This window comes from Phoenix dactylifera, chromosome 16 (assembly GCF_009389715.1).
Source record: "Phoenix dactylifera cultivar Barhee BC4 chromosome 16, palm_55x_up_171113_PBpolish2nd_filt_p, whole genome shotgun sequence".
NCBI lineage: Eukaryota > Viridiplantae > Streptophyta > Magnoliopsida > Arecales > Arecaceae > Phoenix > Phoenix dactylifera.
This window is the reverse complement of record NC_052407.1, coordinates 9,076,366-9,089,886: the sequence shown is the minus strand read 5'-3', so window position 1 is coordinate 9,089,886 and position 13,521 is coordinate 9,076,366. Positions and strand designations below refer to the sequence as shown.

The window sequence follows — 13,521 nt, the reverse complement described above, 5'->3', positions numbered from 1 at the left end:
GTTTAGTGTTTAACGCATTGGATTTGGGATTTATATAATCATGTATAGATCTAGAGCTTCTGGCGAGCTCAGTTTGGTCATATAATGAGGGCCAAAAGCTGAAAAAGGAAAAACAAGAATAATATATCATAATTATAATTTCTTGATACAATAGTCATGGAATTAATTACACTATAGTTTGAACTTATACATTTATCTAGATAAAAAAGATAAAAAAATAATTTTAAAATTATATTATTTATGTGGTTTCTGCAAATTCATGAAACGTCATTCTTAAAAGAATAAATAATATAGATGGAATGAAGCATCATATAATAATTTATTGTTTTCAAAGACTACGGCATGGCAAAAAAAAATGAAATTATTAATAATAAACTATGATTTTTATGAAGTTGTAAAGTGAATATGTGATGGGGGTGTATGTCAATGCTTACACGACAACTAGGTTAGTTTCTATCCCTAGTGATCAAGTTGGGTTCAGCCATGTATGTTTAATCTAGGTATATTAGGATCCATTATGCAAGCAGCAAACAAATCATTCTAAGATCCTATCTAAAAATCCATACATTTAGTTAGATGAGTCTAAGAGTATATAAGCATCATTAGAATTTTTAATCTATCCGATATGGAACTATTATTCTTCAATATTTTCTCTCACGCGTAGATTTTGAGGGATAGAATCTGAAATGAAAAGCAATATATAGATTAGTAAGCATGTGTGTGAAGGTTTACATAGGCAAGAAAAATCAATGGGTTTTGATACTAAGTTAAGATTCTACTGATAAATATGGGCATTATAGATGGATGGGCTCAAAAGTGTATGTTTAATCTAAGCTTGCAGACTACCTAAATGAGCTAATTTTATTGAATATTCATTGAAAAGAGAGAAAATAAAAAGTTGGGATCCTCTCAAATTTCCCGGTGGTCTGGAGAGGACCTATAAGGATCTATTATGGAGAGAATCTGAAATCAAAAAACTGATTTTTCTTGTCCGACATCGAACTAGAGAGGATCCAATTATCCAGCAAAATTCGAACATAAACTTTGCTTTGGCAATATTTTTTCCTGGTCCAATTTCATTTGGCATCCAAGCCTCCATGTTCACTCTTTCGATTATTAGTCCATGCATTGTACAATGGCACACTATTCGGAGTAGATCGATTATGCCCGTCTAAGATCTAGAACAAATATTAAATACAAGAAAAAAATATTTGCAGAAAATTGCAAAAAGAAGTAATAATGAAATAAAAAATTTGGAAGCAAAAATAAATTTATTTAAAAAGAAATAAAAACTGAAATAAATAATTTGATTTTCTTTCGTAAGGAAGTCTTACGTCTCTCCAACATATTCCACCTTCTCCTTCTCTTCAAGTAATTTTCTCTTATTTTATATATAAAATATTATGCTACAAACAAAAATATCAACATCCCACTCCAACTACAAAATAAACTCATATATAAAGCTTAAGGCTCAACGTAAAGTTGCACTAAAACACAAACCATTCTTATTAGTATTGAAATAGATAATAAAAATAAAATAAAATAAAAATTAGTACAAATAAGATAAGCAATCGAGTTTTAACGTATGGCATGCATAGCCTACGAGACGTGAGACGCTGTGAACGTGCCATTCATGAGCCGGCGTACGTGCGGCTGCCACAAAGTAATCGGTCTTTCTTTTCGTAAACCACTAGTATTTGGCCGGTCATATGTCAAGCCTCAAAATGTGGCTTCCGTTCAGCTTATCTCCAATTAACACACACACACACACACACACACACACAGAGAGAGAGAGAGAGAGAGAGAGAGAGAGAGAGAGAGAGAGAGAGAGAGCAATTGGGTATTGGGCCTGAATTCACAAATTTGTAGCCGCATACATTGGCAATTCTAACAGTGCCAGCAAAATAGCCTCTTGGATAAATGGTCTTCAGCATCTCTTCCAAACATATTCTTTCTTCTTCTTCTTTTCAAAGAGTGTCATCTATTATTTCATCACTCAACAGACATAGAACCCACCAAACTGCGTTTCCAAGGTTGAAGTCACCGAAGATTTGATGATCAAATCTCATTAGTCATGCTTAATATGGTGAACCCGGGCTGGTTCATAGAATTTGGACCTTGCTATATAAACCTTTTTTTTCATGTTTCATATAGTGACAAATGGTTCACTGTATGGAAGCTGAAGATTATTATAAGCAATAAACCATAGACAATTTGATGATCAAATTCCATTAACCATGCAAATACGAAATCTGGGCTTTTCTGTAAATTTGTTTCTCATGTTTCATTTAGTGACCCCTGAATGGTTCCATGGCCATCGTATGAACAATAGAAACCATCATAAGTAAGAAACAATAGAAGATCTTGCAACCAAAAACTATTAGTTTGGCTTTTGTATGTAGGTGTCTTTTCACCCATTAAATTGAAGCTGATTATAATTTTTCAAGATTATACATTTGAGTACACATCAGTTTAGTTTTTCTTTTTTCCTTTATTTTAAGAACGGCTCCCAAACATATGCATCTAAGTACACATTTAAAACAAACAAACCAATGCAAACAAACTTGTATTACATAAATATAAATAATAATGTCATGTAAACAAAAATGGAAATTAAGCTGATCCTCTCTTTTTATCGAACTTTGCAACTACCCATATTTTAGAATTCTTCCACTACAACAGGTCTGCCAACCTCATCTACGACTTCCGCTCTCAAAACTGAAGGTATCGAGCTTGGGTGAGGTACTTTCCCTTCCCTTCCCCTCCATTTTCGGTTTCATCCTTTTGCAAAAATAAGCGCCCATCTAGTATGTCTTCCCGACGGTCGGCCGATTCCGGCCGGCAATCGAATCTCCTCTCCTTCCCTCTCCTATTTCTCTCTTTCTCCTCCTTTCTCCCTTTGCCCATCTCTCTCCTCTTCGGATGCTCTTAAAGCCAATCATCATTGGCTAGATCTAAAGCTATTTTTAGTCTAGGCTGGCGATCTTTATCACTCTTTCTGACTTTTCCTATGTTACTCCAACGATTGTCACTCTAGTTTGATCTCTTCTGACATCTGCCATGGCTTTTACCTAGCCCATGGGGCTCCTCCCACCTTGAATGCATCCTCGGTCCCAGCCTTGATAAGATTATCAAGAACGTCGCCTTTTCATGCTTGCCAACCCCTCCCCTCTTTCCTTGCTCCCCGCCTCTTTATATTTGCGAGTGTCCCTCCTCAACCAGTCTCTCCTCCCTCTCGGGATCAAGTAACAAAGAAGTGATACTTTGAACAGAGAAGAAAACGATAGAAAGCGGAAGACTAAAGTTTTATTTCTTCCAAAAATTACACATATTACAACATGAAGATAGCTATTTATAAGCAAGTCTGAAACTAACTTAACTAACTCAGTAATACAACTCTACTCTGGCTCAGCTACTGAGCTCAGTAAGTACAACTGAATTTAACTGTATTCAATTATCAATTGAATGCAAGTCTAACTGATTAACTGAATTTAATTAGTAGTTGAGCGTTCTCCTTATCCATCTCAGCTCCAGCTCTGCACAGCATCTCGTATCAGTATATCAGTTAGCAAATCAGTGGAGTATCAGTGGAGCTACAAGCTTCATCTTAGCATAGTTGAGTTCAATATATCATTGTTGATATCAGTTGAGCTTCAATCTCCCCCTCAAGTGAGCAATAAATGTTGTGAATGCTCATCTTGGATAGAAGAAAAGTAAATTGAGCAGAGCTAAGTGCTTTAGTGAGGATATCTGCTAATTAATATTGAGAACGAACATGTAAGGTGTGAATGAGTCCAGATTATATTTTTTTCTCGAATCAGATGGCAATCTAATTCGATATGCTTGGTTCTTTCATGATGAACTGGATTAGTAGCTATAGACAGGGCTGCTTGATTATCACAAAACAGCAGAGCAGGTTTAGGGTGTGGAATCCTAAGATCGGCCAAAATATATTTGATCCAAGTTATTTCACAGTTGGTAGAGGCCATTGCCTAGTATTCAGCCTCAGCAGATGACCTGGACACAGTTGATTGTTTCTTAGATTTCCATAAGATTAAAGATTTACCAAGAAACACACAATAACATGTAAGAGACCTCCTCGTTTTTGGGCAACCAGGCCAGTCCAACTCAGAGTAAGCTTTGATATGTAGTTGAGAAGAAGATGGAAAGAATAAGCCTTGACTAGGGAAAGCTTTAAGATATCTTAGCACACGATGGGTAGCGTCAAGATGAGGCTTGTCCATGAATTGACTAAGAACTTGTAAGCAATATGAGAGATCAAGGAGACATTTATACTTAGTAGCATCAGCAAGAGGTAAACCGGCATTTTTAACTAACTTTATATTTTGTTCAATAGGAGTTCTAGCCGGCTTAGCACCAAGAAAACCAATATCGGAGAGTATATCAAGTGTAAACTTGTGCTGACATAGGGAAATGCCCTCACTGGATCTTGCAACCTCAAGCCCCAAAAAATACTTGAGCTCTCCTAAGTCTTTATTTTTAAGATTATCAATAGCAGTAAGATCATTGCTGGCCAAGATGATATCATCAACATACACTAAAAGTGCTATGAATGATGAACCATATTGTTTTGTAAAAAGAGAGTAGTCAGCTTTGGATTGTACGAAACCAGTGACTAAAAAGAATTGAAATAGTTTGAAAAATCATTGCCTGAAAGCCTGTTTCAGACCATAGAGGGATTTGTTAAGTTTGCAAACTTTGGACTCCCCCTTGCTAGCAAAGCCAGGAGAAATTTTTATGTAAATCTTTTCATTCAGATCACCATGGAGAAAGGCATTATTGACATCAAGTTGATGAAGATGCCAATTGTTTACAACTGTAACAACCAAAAGAATTTTGATAGAAGTCAATTTTGCCACGGGTGAGAAGGTTTCAAAATAATCAAAATCTTCCTGTTGGGTGTATCCTTTAGCAACTAAGCGTGCCTTTTTGCATTCTACAGTACCATCAAAATTGAATTTTATCTTGTAAACACCACTTGCAATCAATGGCCTCTCTATCAGGTGGTAAATCAATGATAGTCCAAGTATTATTTTGTTCAAGAGCAGCTATCTCTTTGGCCATGGCTTCTCTCCATTCAGGGCATTGAATAGCCTGTTTGTATGAGGTGGGTTCAGCTTCATTGCTAACAGTAAGAACAAAGGATTTGTAGGCAGGAGAGAGTTTATTGTAGTCAAGAAAAAGGGAGATGTCATACTGATTATCTGGTAAAGGAGCAAAACCAATCACCATGGATTTTGATGGAGAAGCAGAGGAATGAGTAGCTAATTGACAGTGAAATTGCTAAAGATAAGAGGGTGGTTTTCTATTTCTAGTGGATCTTCTAACGGCCAAACATTTGATTCAGACGTAGGATGTGAATGTATGAGAGGTTCTATTAGATGTGAAGAAGGTTCTGATGAAGAGTGTTGAAGAGAAGAATTGGAATTTGATTGAACGGGCAAAAGAGGATTTGGAGAGGGATATATGTCAGGTACAGAATTTGGAATGATGAAATGGGAGTTAGAGCATTCTGAGGATAAAGAAGGAAACTGTTTCAATGGAAAAATGTGCTCATAAAAAACAACATTTCGAGAAACAGAAAATGATTTGGATTTCAAATTATAAATCTTGTAACCTTTCATCCCATAAGGAAAACCAAGAAAGATAGCTAGTTCAGCCCGAGAATCAAACTTAGTTCTATGTCATGTGAGAGTGGAGACATAACACAAATAGCCAAAAGTTTTGAAATGATCATAGGTAGGTTTTTGAAGAAAATAAGATATCATAAGGAGACTTATCGGACAATAAGGGGATGGCAATCTGTTAATGAGGTAAGTGGCTGTCAAAATACAGTCACTCCAAAATTTAAGAGGAACATTGGATTGGAACCTTAATACTCTAGAGAAGATGCTGATGTTTTCTTTCTACCGTGCCATTTTGCTGAGGAGTTTCAACACATGAGCGTTGATGAATGACTCTCTTTGAATTAAAGAACTCATGAAGATTAAATTCAGCACCATTATCAATGCATACAGATTTAATTTTAGTACCAAATTAAGTCTACTAGGTTAAAGAATAAGCGTATCAAGGATTATGTTTGTGACTTTGAGTTCATAAAAAAACCCAAGTGGATCGACTAAAATCATCAATTATGGTCCCAACACATCACAATGAATGAGTTCGAAAGGAAATTGAGATTTATTCAATGAAATGGTGAAAGGTAATCTATGTTGTTTGGCTGAAGGGCAAACAATGCAATGCTGTAACTTGGAATTTGCAATATCAGGGATACAATCATATAAAAAATGTATTCTAGATGAAGAAGGATGACTTAATCTGCAATGCCACAAATCGACAAAGACATTACTAATGGATGGTTTACAAACATTGTTAGATTTAACAATATAGTCTTGAACCATATAGTATAAGCCACCTTGTTCATTAGCCAAACCAATCATTGTCCAAGTGCACAGGTCCTGAATGAATAGGTAATCAAACAAGAAAATTAAACAGCATGATATCTGTTTTCGTAGAGAGCTGACAAAGATTAGGTTGAAAGAAAATGAAGGAACAACCAAAACATCGGTGAGGGTAATATATTTTGAAAGTTTGACAGTGCCTGTATATGTTACTGGGACAGAAATTTCATTAGGAAGTTTAACAAATATAGAAACTTTAGAAGTGATGGTTGTTAACATAGAGAGTGAGTGCACCATAAGATTGGTGGCACCTGTATCAATTATCCAATGTTTAGGAAAAGAAACAGAGGTAGAGGATAAAAAATGAGGATGTATACCTGCCATGTTGACCACTGAATTTTCAATTTTAGAGGTAGAAGCGGTAGATGCTTCTGGTGAAAGGGAACACTGAAGTTTGGAGAGCTGTGGGATTAGTATTATGAGTAGTGTCGGAGGAATGGTTGATGAGTCCAAGTAGCTGCCGGTATTGTTCCATCGTGAATGAAAGCTATAGAATATTGTTGAACTGCCTTGATGCATCTTGGGAAGCGACCTGGTTAGCAGAAATTTGAGATCCTCTGGTTTTAGGCTTATAGCTACGAGGATATCCATGTAACTTGTAGCATTTGTCCTTTGTATACCCAGTCATACCACAGTAACTACATATGGGGCATTCTCTTCTCTAAAACTGACTAGCCCCAGATCTGGTAGGATATAATGAAGCATTATTGTAGGTTAATCTACTCAAGAATGCTGCATTATTCATATTTGGATTGACAAAGAAAGTAATCTCTCTCTATTTTTCTTCTTGTAACACCTGTGAAAACAATTTGTTTATGGAGGGGAGAGGATCAATCAAGAGGATCTAACCTCGAATATGTGAGTAAGTGTCATTTAATCCTATTAGAAACTGCATAGTGCATTCTTGGTTTTGATATTCTATCAATTGCTTCATTGCACTACAAGAACAAGTAGGATTTGGTCTATAATTCTACAATTCCTCCAAAGACCCTTAAGCTTAGTGAAGTATGAACTAACACTAAACTGATTTTGTGATAAAGAAGCAATAGACTTCTGAATTTGAAAAATTTTAGGTCCATTACCTTGTGAGAATCTTTCTCGTAAATCACTCCAAACATCTCTAGCTGCATTGATGTACAGAACACTATCAGCGAGTTCTTTGGAGACTGAATTGAGAATCCATGAGGTACCATATCATTACATCGAATCCATACTGGAAGTAATGGATCAGATGAATCTGGCTTGGGAAGTGATCCATCGACAAAGGCAATCTTATTTTTGCCCTTAATGCCATTTCCATTGATCTGCACCAGCTTGGATAATTCTCTCCAGTGAGTATTTGTGAAACTAGAATGGTACCTAGATTATCTCCATAATGCAGAAAGTAAGGACTTGACTGATCATCAGAAGAATTTGAAGGGAAAGATGAATGAAAAGAATCAGACGTAGCATTAGTCATGGAAACTTGCTCTGATACCATAAAAAATATGTGATACTTTGAACAGAAAAGAAAAAGATAGGAGGAGGAAGACTAAAGTTTTATTTCTTCCAAAAATTACACATATTACAATATGAAGATAACTATTTATAAGCAAGTTTAAAACTAACTTAACTAACTCAGTAATACAACTCTATTCTGGCTCAGCTACTGAGCTCAATAAGTATAACTGAATTTAACTATATTTAATTATCAGTTGAATCCAAGTCTAACTGATTAACTGAATTTAGTTAGTAGTTGAGCTTTCTTCTTTTCCATCTCAGCTCCAGCTCTACACAGCATTCCGTATCAGTGTATCAGTCAGTGTATCAGTGGAGTATCAGTGGAGCTGCAAGCTTCATCTCAGCATAGTTGAGTTCAGCATATCATTGTGGATATCAGTTGATATGTCACATATTAGTTGAGCTTCAAGATCAAGCCCTCCTCTTTTTTCTCTCATTCTCTTTCTCTTTCTCTCTCTTCAGTTTAGATACCTGCTCCTAGATAACAAATGGTGATAGAGATGGTTGCGACAGATAGTAACGGTGGAGGTGGAGATGACAACGAGGGGAGGAGAGGTGGAGCTGTTGGAGGATGACGTAAAGGCTGATGCAAAGAGGTCCTTCATGAGCAGAAGATTTTTGTTTTGTTATTTTCATAAATTCTGGTGGTCCTTCTGGATCTCCTTGCCAATCAAAAGGCTTTAGCTCTCGGAACCCAGCAGACCCTGCCTTAAGCAAGGGACATGCATCCTAGCTGCGGGCTGCGTGCCCTAAGAAAGTGGACCCCACCAAAGCCATCAACATGGACCCCATCATCCCCTAGACCTCAGACAACTAGTACTGCAAGAGCCTTTAGAAGGGGATGGCCCTCTTCACCTCGGGGCACAGCCTCTTTACCGAGTCCCGGTCCAGGCCCACCATCAACTCCTGGGCCTAGAGCTCCTCTGCCTTCCATCTATTCAGAGTGACTTTTGTTATTGAAAATTGGAAACAATACAGAGGGTCTTGAAAGTTATGGTGATCTTGTTTGAAGGAGATTTTAGAGATTGTTGTTAATGAGAACACTGAACACCCAACGGTATAAGTGAGACACCATGCAAAACAAAATTAAAAAAGTGATTCTCAAGATTGGTCGCCTGAACATTGTGTTGTAGAGTTCTTTTCATCTTTCATTTGTTAGCCATGCTTCATTGGAGAGAATCATGAGAAAATGCTCATTGCCATCCTATGATATATCGCCAAAAATTTGGATTCATGGGATCGGCGGCTTGTTATTTTATTCTTTTACTCGTTCATATTTGACAAACATTCTATAAAAAAATATAAAATATATAAATAAACCTATCTCATTCTATCAATTTAAATTTTTAGAACAAGTGGTTATTTCAATATGGTATCAGAGCAGAGATTCTGAGTTCGAATCATGTCTCCGCACTCTTTAACTCTATTATTATTATTATTATTCTCATAGCCAAAGCCTGCCTCCAAATGGTAAATTTAAATAACAAATTTTCTATAATAAAAGAAAACAAAGGTTTTTAAAAAAGTCATCCAAAACCACAGGCAAAGATACCAAGGACCTGGTCTCGAGCACGAGTACAGATTTAAGAAACCAGCAGGAAGCCGCTCCACGCCAACCAAACCACGTCAAGAAAAGCTAGCTCCATGTCACCCTCCACCAACTACTCCTAGCATCCGTCCTTGTAAATTTCAGTTCCCATTTTCTCGCATGAGCCAACCCGTCATCCTGAAGGCGAAGTCAGCCATGAGCGAGTGGAACCCGTCCGAGCTCTCAAGTCTCTCTCGTTGCTCAACTGTAGACGATTTAAAACCAGATCAGTTCAGCCCTCCCTTCCACATTTCCCCACTCCAACTTTCACAGCCCAATCTCTCCCGCCTTCTCTCATTTGTTCTCTCCTTCGATACCGTTTGATGGGAAACCTTGGATTGGCCTCGCTGCTGTTCTTCCTTGGCATTTGCCTCCTTCCTCAGCTGGGCTCAGCTCAACTCCGGCAGAACTACTACGCCAACGTCTGCCCAAATGTTGAAAGCATCGTGAGAAACGTCGTCAAGACTAAATTCGACGAGACGTTCGTTACCGTCCCCGCGACCATTCGCCTCCTTTTCCATGACTGTTTCGTCCAGGTAACATCTTGGCAGAAGAAGAAAAAAAAATAAAGAGTTGGATTCTAATATAACGTTTACTTACTTTGTTTGGTTCCTTCTCTAAATCATTGCTGCTGCATGCTAGGGCTGTGATGCTTCAGTGCTAATTGCATCCACTGCGAATAACAGGGCCGAGAAGGACCACCCCGATAACCTATCCCTGGCCGGCGATGGATTTGATACCGTTGTCAAGGCCAAGGCGGCAATCGATGCCGTTCCACGATGCCGGAATAGGGTGTCCTGTGCGGATATCCTCGTGATGGCCACTCGGGATGTGATATCAATGGTTAGTCCCTCATATTCTGCATACTAATTATTCAGTACACCCACAATCCGAAATATCCAATCCCGCGCCCTCCTTCCGCTGGGATAAGGGTGTTATCAAGTATGCGTAGGAATCGAATATTGCTGAATGACGAGCTTTGGTGGCTGGTTTTGATGTTTGCGGAGATAGTCCGGTGGGCCATCTTATGCGGTGGAATTGGGGAGGTTGGACGGGCTGAGCTCGACCGCGGATAGCGTGGAAGGGAGATTACCGCAACCGGAATTCGATCTGGTCCAGCTGAACACCTTGTTCGCGGCTAATGGACTCACTCAGACGGATATGATAGCACTTTCAGGTACGGAAAGATAAGAACTAATTCACTCATCGATCAACTTTTCCTGGTTTCTAGTCTAGAGCCAAACATTAATAGCTCGGAGTCCTCCACATTTCCATGGGAATTGCAGTAAGCTAATAATGTTGGGCACATATACTGGAGGAAGCTTGATATCTTTGATGACATTAGGCTATTCTAATGTCAGACCCTCAAGGTTAAATGGAGTGGGATGCATTCTATCCATTGCATTTCTGATTTCTTCCATGTTTAAAATTAATATTTTGACGATGTCTGAGAACATGCATGCTCCGACTCAATTCTCTATTTATCTATTTATTTATTTGAGAAATAATTCTTTGCAAGTCATAATAGGTATATGAAGAGAGAAGAGGAAATTGTCTTGTGGAATAACTAAGAAAAAAAATGAAACCAATATATGCATTATGAAAACCAAATACAAAAGGTATGTAAGCCCGAATTTCAGCATGAACTCAATGCATATCCTATACTATTATTGAGAGTTGCATCTCATTCATTTCTAGTTGTGACTTGTGAGAACTGATAGTTGGCAGAGATTGTGACCAAAATTAATTTTTAGCAAATATTTAAATATAATTGCTATAGAATTTTCTTTGCTTGTGCTATTGATCTCTCATAAAGTATGATGAGCTACAGTACTTATGCACACGCATAAGATTTTTGAGAAAAAATAGTTATGCTTTGACATGTTGGTGCATGATAGCAATGCATGGGAGCTTGCGTGCCGTCCAAAGGGGCATAGCCAACACACTCTTGTGGGCATCGTGCTTCAATCTTGACTTTTCTAAGTGTAACTTTTATTTAGAAATTATAGATAATGTTTGGCTTGTTATCCATCAAATAAATTTGATAATATAGCTAGTCTACATTATTGACTACTCTAAGAAAAATCATTTAAGCAACATAGAACTAAATAATAAGCTCTTGATGCTTAAAAAGATATGCATACATCAGTGTCTTATATAAAGTCTAGTTGCAAAATTCCGTACAAGTCACAAACATAATGAACAATTTTATATTGTTCATACTTATCAGCATGACCTCAATTGACAGAGAATTGATCGCAATGTATATTAGGTTGGAGGGATAAATGAAGATAGTAGATAACTAGGAATAATTTTTTTTAAAAAAAAAAAACTAAAAGGATTCAAACTTGTGATCTTTAGCAAACCTGAGAAGTAATATCATCTAACTAATCAATTGACTCCAATAATCTAAGCAAGTATAGAATAGGTCAATAATATATATTAGGGTTAACTTATATAATAGCTGTAACCTCACATCTATCATTGCAGAATGGCTATATTCTATATAGGTCTCAAATAGTGGTGGGACCATATAGATTTGGATGTTAGTTAGAAATGGATGGCTGGAATATTGCTCTTCTGGTGACATGGATGATGCTTTAGTGTTCATGCCACCTCAGTTAACAAGCAAAGGTTCTTGATTTGAGTCCTTGAAGGCGCATCTCCAACTCCAAATGTTGAACTCGGGGTAATTGTAATGCTCATCAATTCTCTCAAACCATATACAAGAATCTAGCTCCTTCCTTACATTCAAACACTAAATCTTTGTGGTTGGTTAGGATATCACCTTTGTAATGTTATTACTTGCAAGTGTTGACAAATTTCCGATGTTTTGAGATCTCATAAAATTTTCCTATTTTAAGAAATTAAATAAATTATCTCAGAAAGCACATATTTATCTCCCAAAGTAGGCATTAGTTGTGCTAATAACAGTCAAAAATCTCTTTGAACCATTCACTTGCTATATGAATTATCGAAATAAATGTATCACAAAAAAAATTATTAGACTGCTAAGATCTTTCAACATCCAAAATTGCACCGAGGTATAAGATATCATTTTGCTTTGCCAACTTTCTCTCTTTTTTTTTTTAATATAATCTTTTGTTCCTCCAATTGTGCTGCAGCCGCGCACACTGTGGGTTTCTCCCACTGCAACAAGTTCGCCAACCGCATCTACAGCTTCAGCGCGGGGAACCCAGTGGACCCCACCCTTAACACGACGTACGCTTCCCAGCTGCGGGCCATCTGTCCCCAGAATGTGGACCCCACCGTAGCCATCAACATGGACCCCGTCAGCCCCCGGATCTTTGATAACCAATACTTCCTTAACCTGCTGCAAGGAATGGGCCTCTTCACATCGGACCAGGTCCTCTTCACGGACTCCCGGTCCAGGTCCACCGTCAACTCCTGGGCCCAAAGCTCCTTCGCCTTCCAACAGGCCTTCGTCGCCGCCATCGCCAAGCTCGGCCGAGTCGGAGTCAAGACCGGCTCCGGTGGCAACATCCGGCAGGATTGTGCCGCCTTCAATTAGGGAATTGCGAGTAGCCTTGTTCGGAGAAATTGAATGGAAGGAGAAAGGTTTTAATAGCTATGTGAGGATTGGTTGGTTGGCTAGTTGGACAAACTCGATAATAAGCAAGGCTACAATATTAGTATTTCAAAATATAATAAAAAGAATTATATATATATATATATATATATGTATTCCTCTCATGAGTTATTCTCTCTTTATTTTTGAAATGATTAGGTAGAAGTTTCGTGGATCATGCTTTGGCGGAATTAGTGGACTTGGAACTAATGGTGAGTGAGATCAATGAATTCACTTCCAACCGTTTAAGGTGTGACCATTTCATTGCCCTAGCATGGATTGATTAATTGGTCATTGAATGAGATATTAAGATTTTTGCCAAATTGCAATCTCAGCAACCATGCTTCTATTTGATCAAAAAA

General features: G+C 37.7%; 1 protein-coding gene across 1 annotated transcript; it reads left to right on the top strand.

Annotated features, from left to right (window-relative positions):
• The first annotated feature begins 9,768 nt into the window (after positions 1-9,768).
• On the top strand, positions 9,769-13,277 carry LOC103700907 (peroxidase 51-like). The gene is made up of 4 exons (XM_008782807.3): positions 9,769-10,106; positions 10,213-10,413; positions 10,582-10,747; positions 12,696-13,277. Exons 1-4 carry the CDS (start codon positions 9,894-9,896, stop codon positions 13,100-13,102), a joined length of 987 nt encoding a protein of 328 aa, XP_008781029.1. The 5' UTR covers positions 9,769-9,893; the 3' UTR covers positions 13,103-13,277.
• The last annotated feature ends 244 nt before the right edge of the window (positions 13,278-13,521 follow it).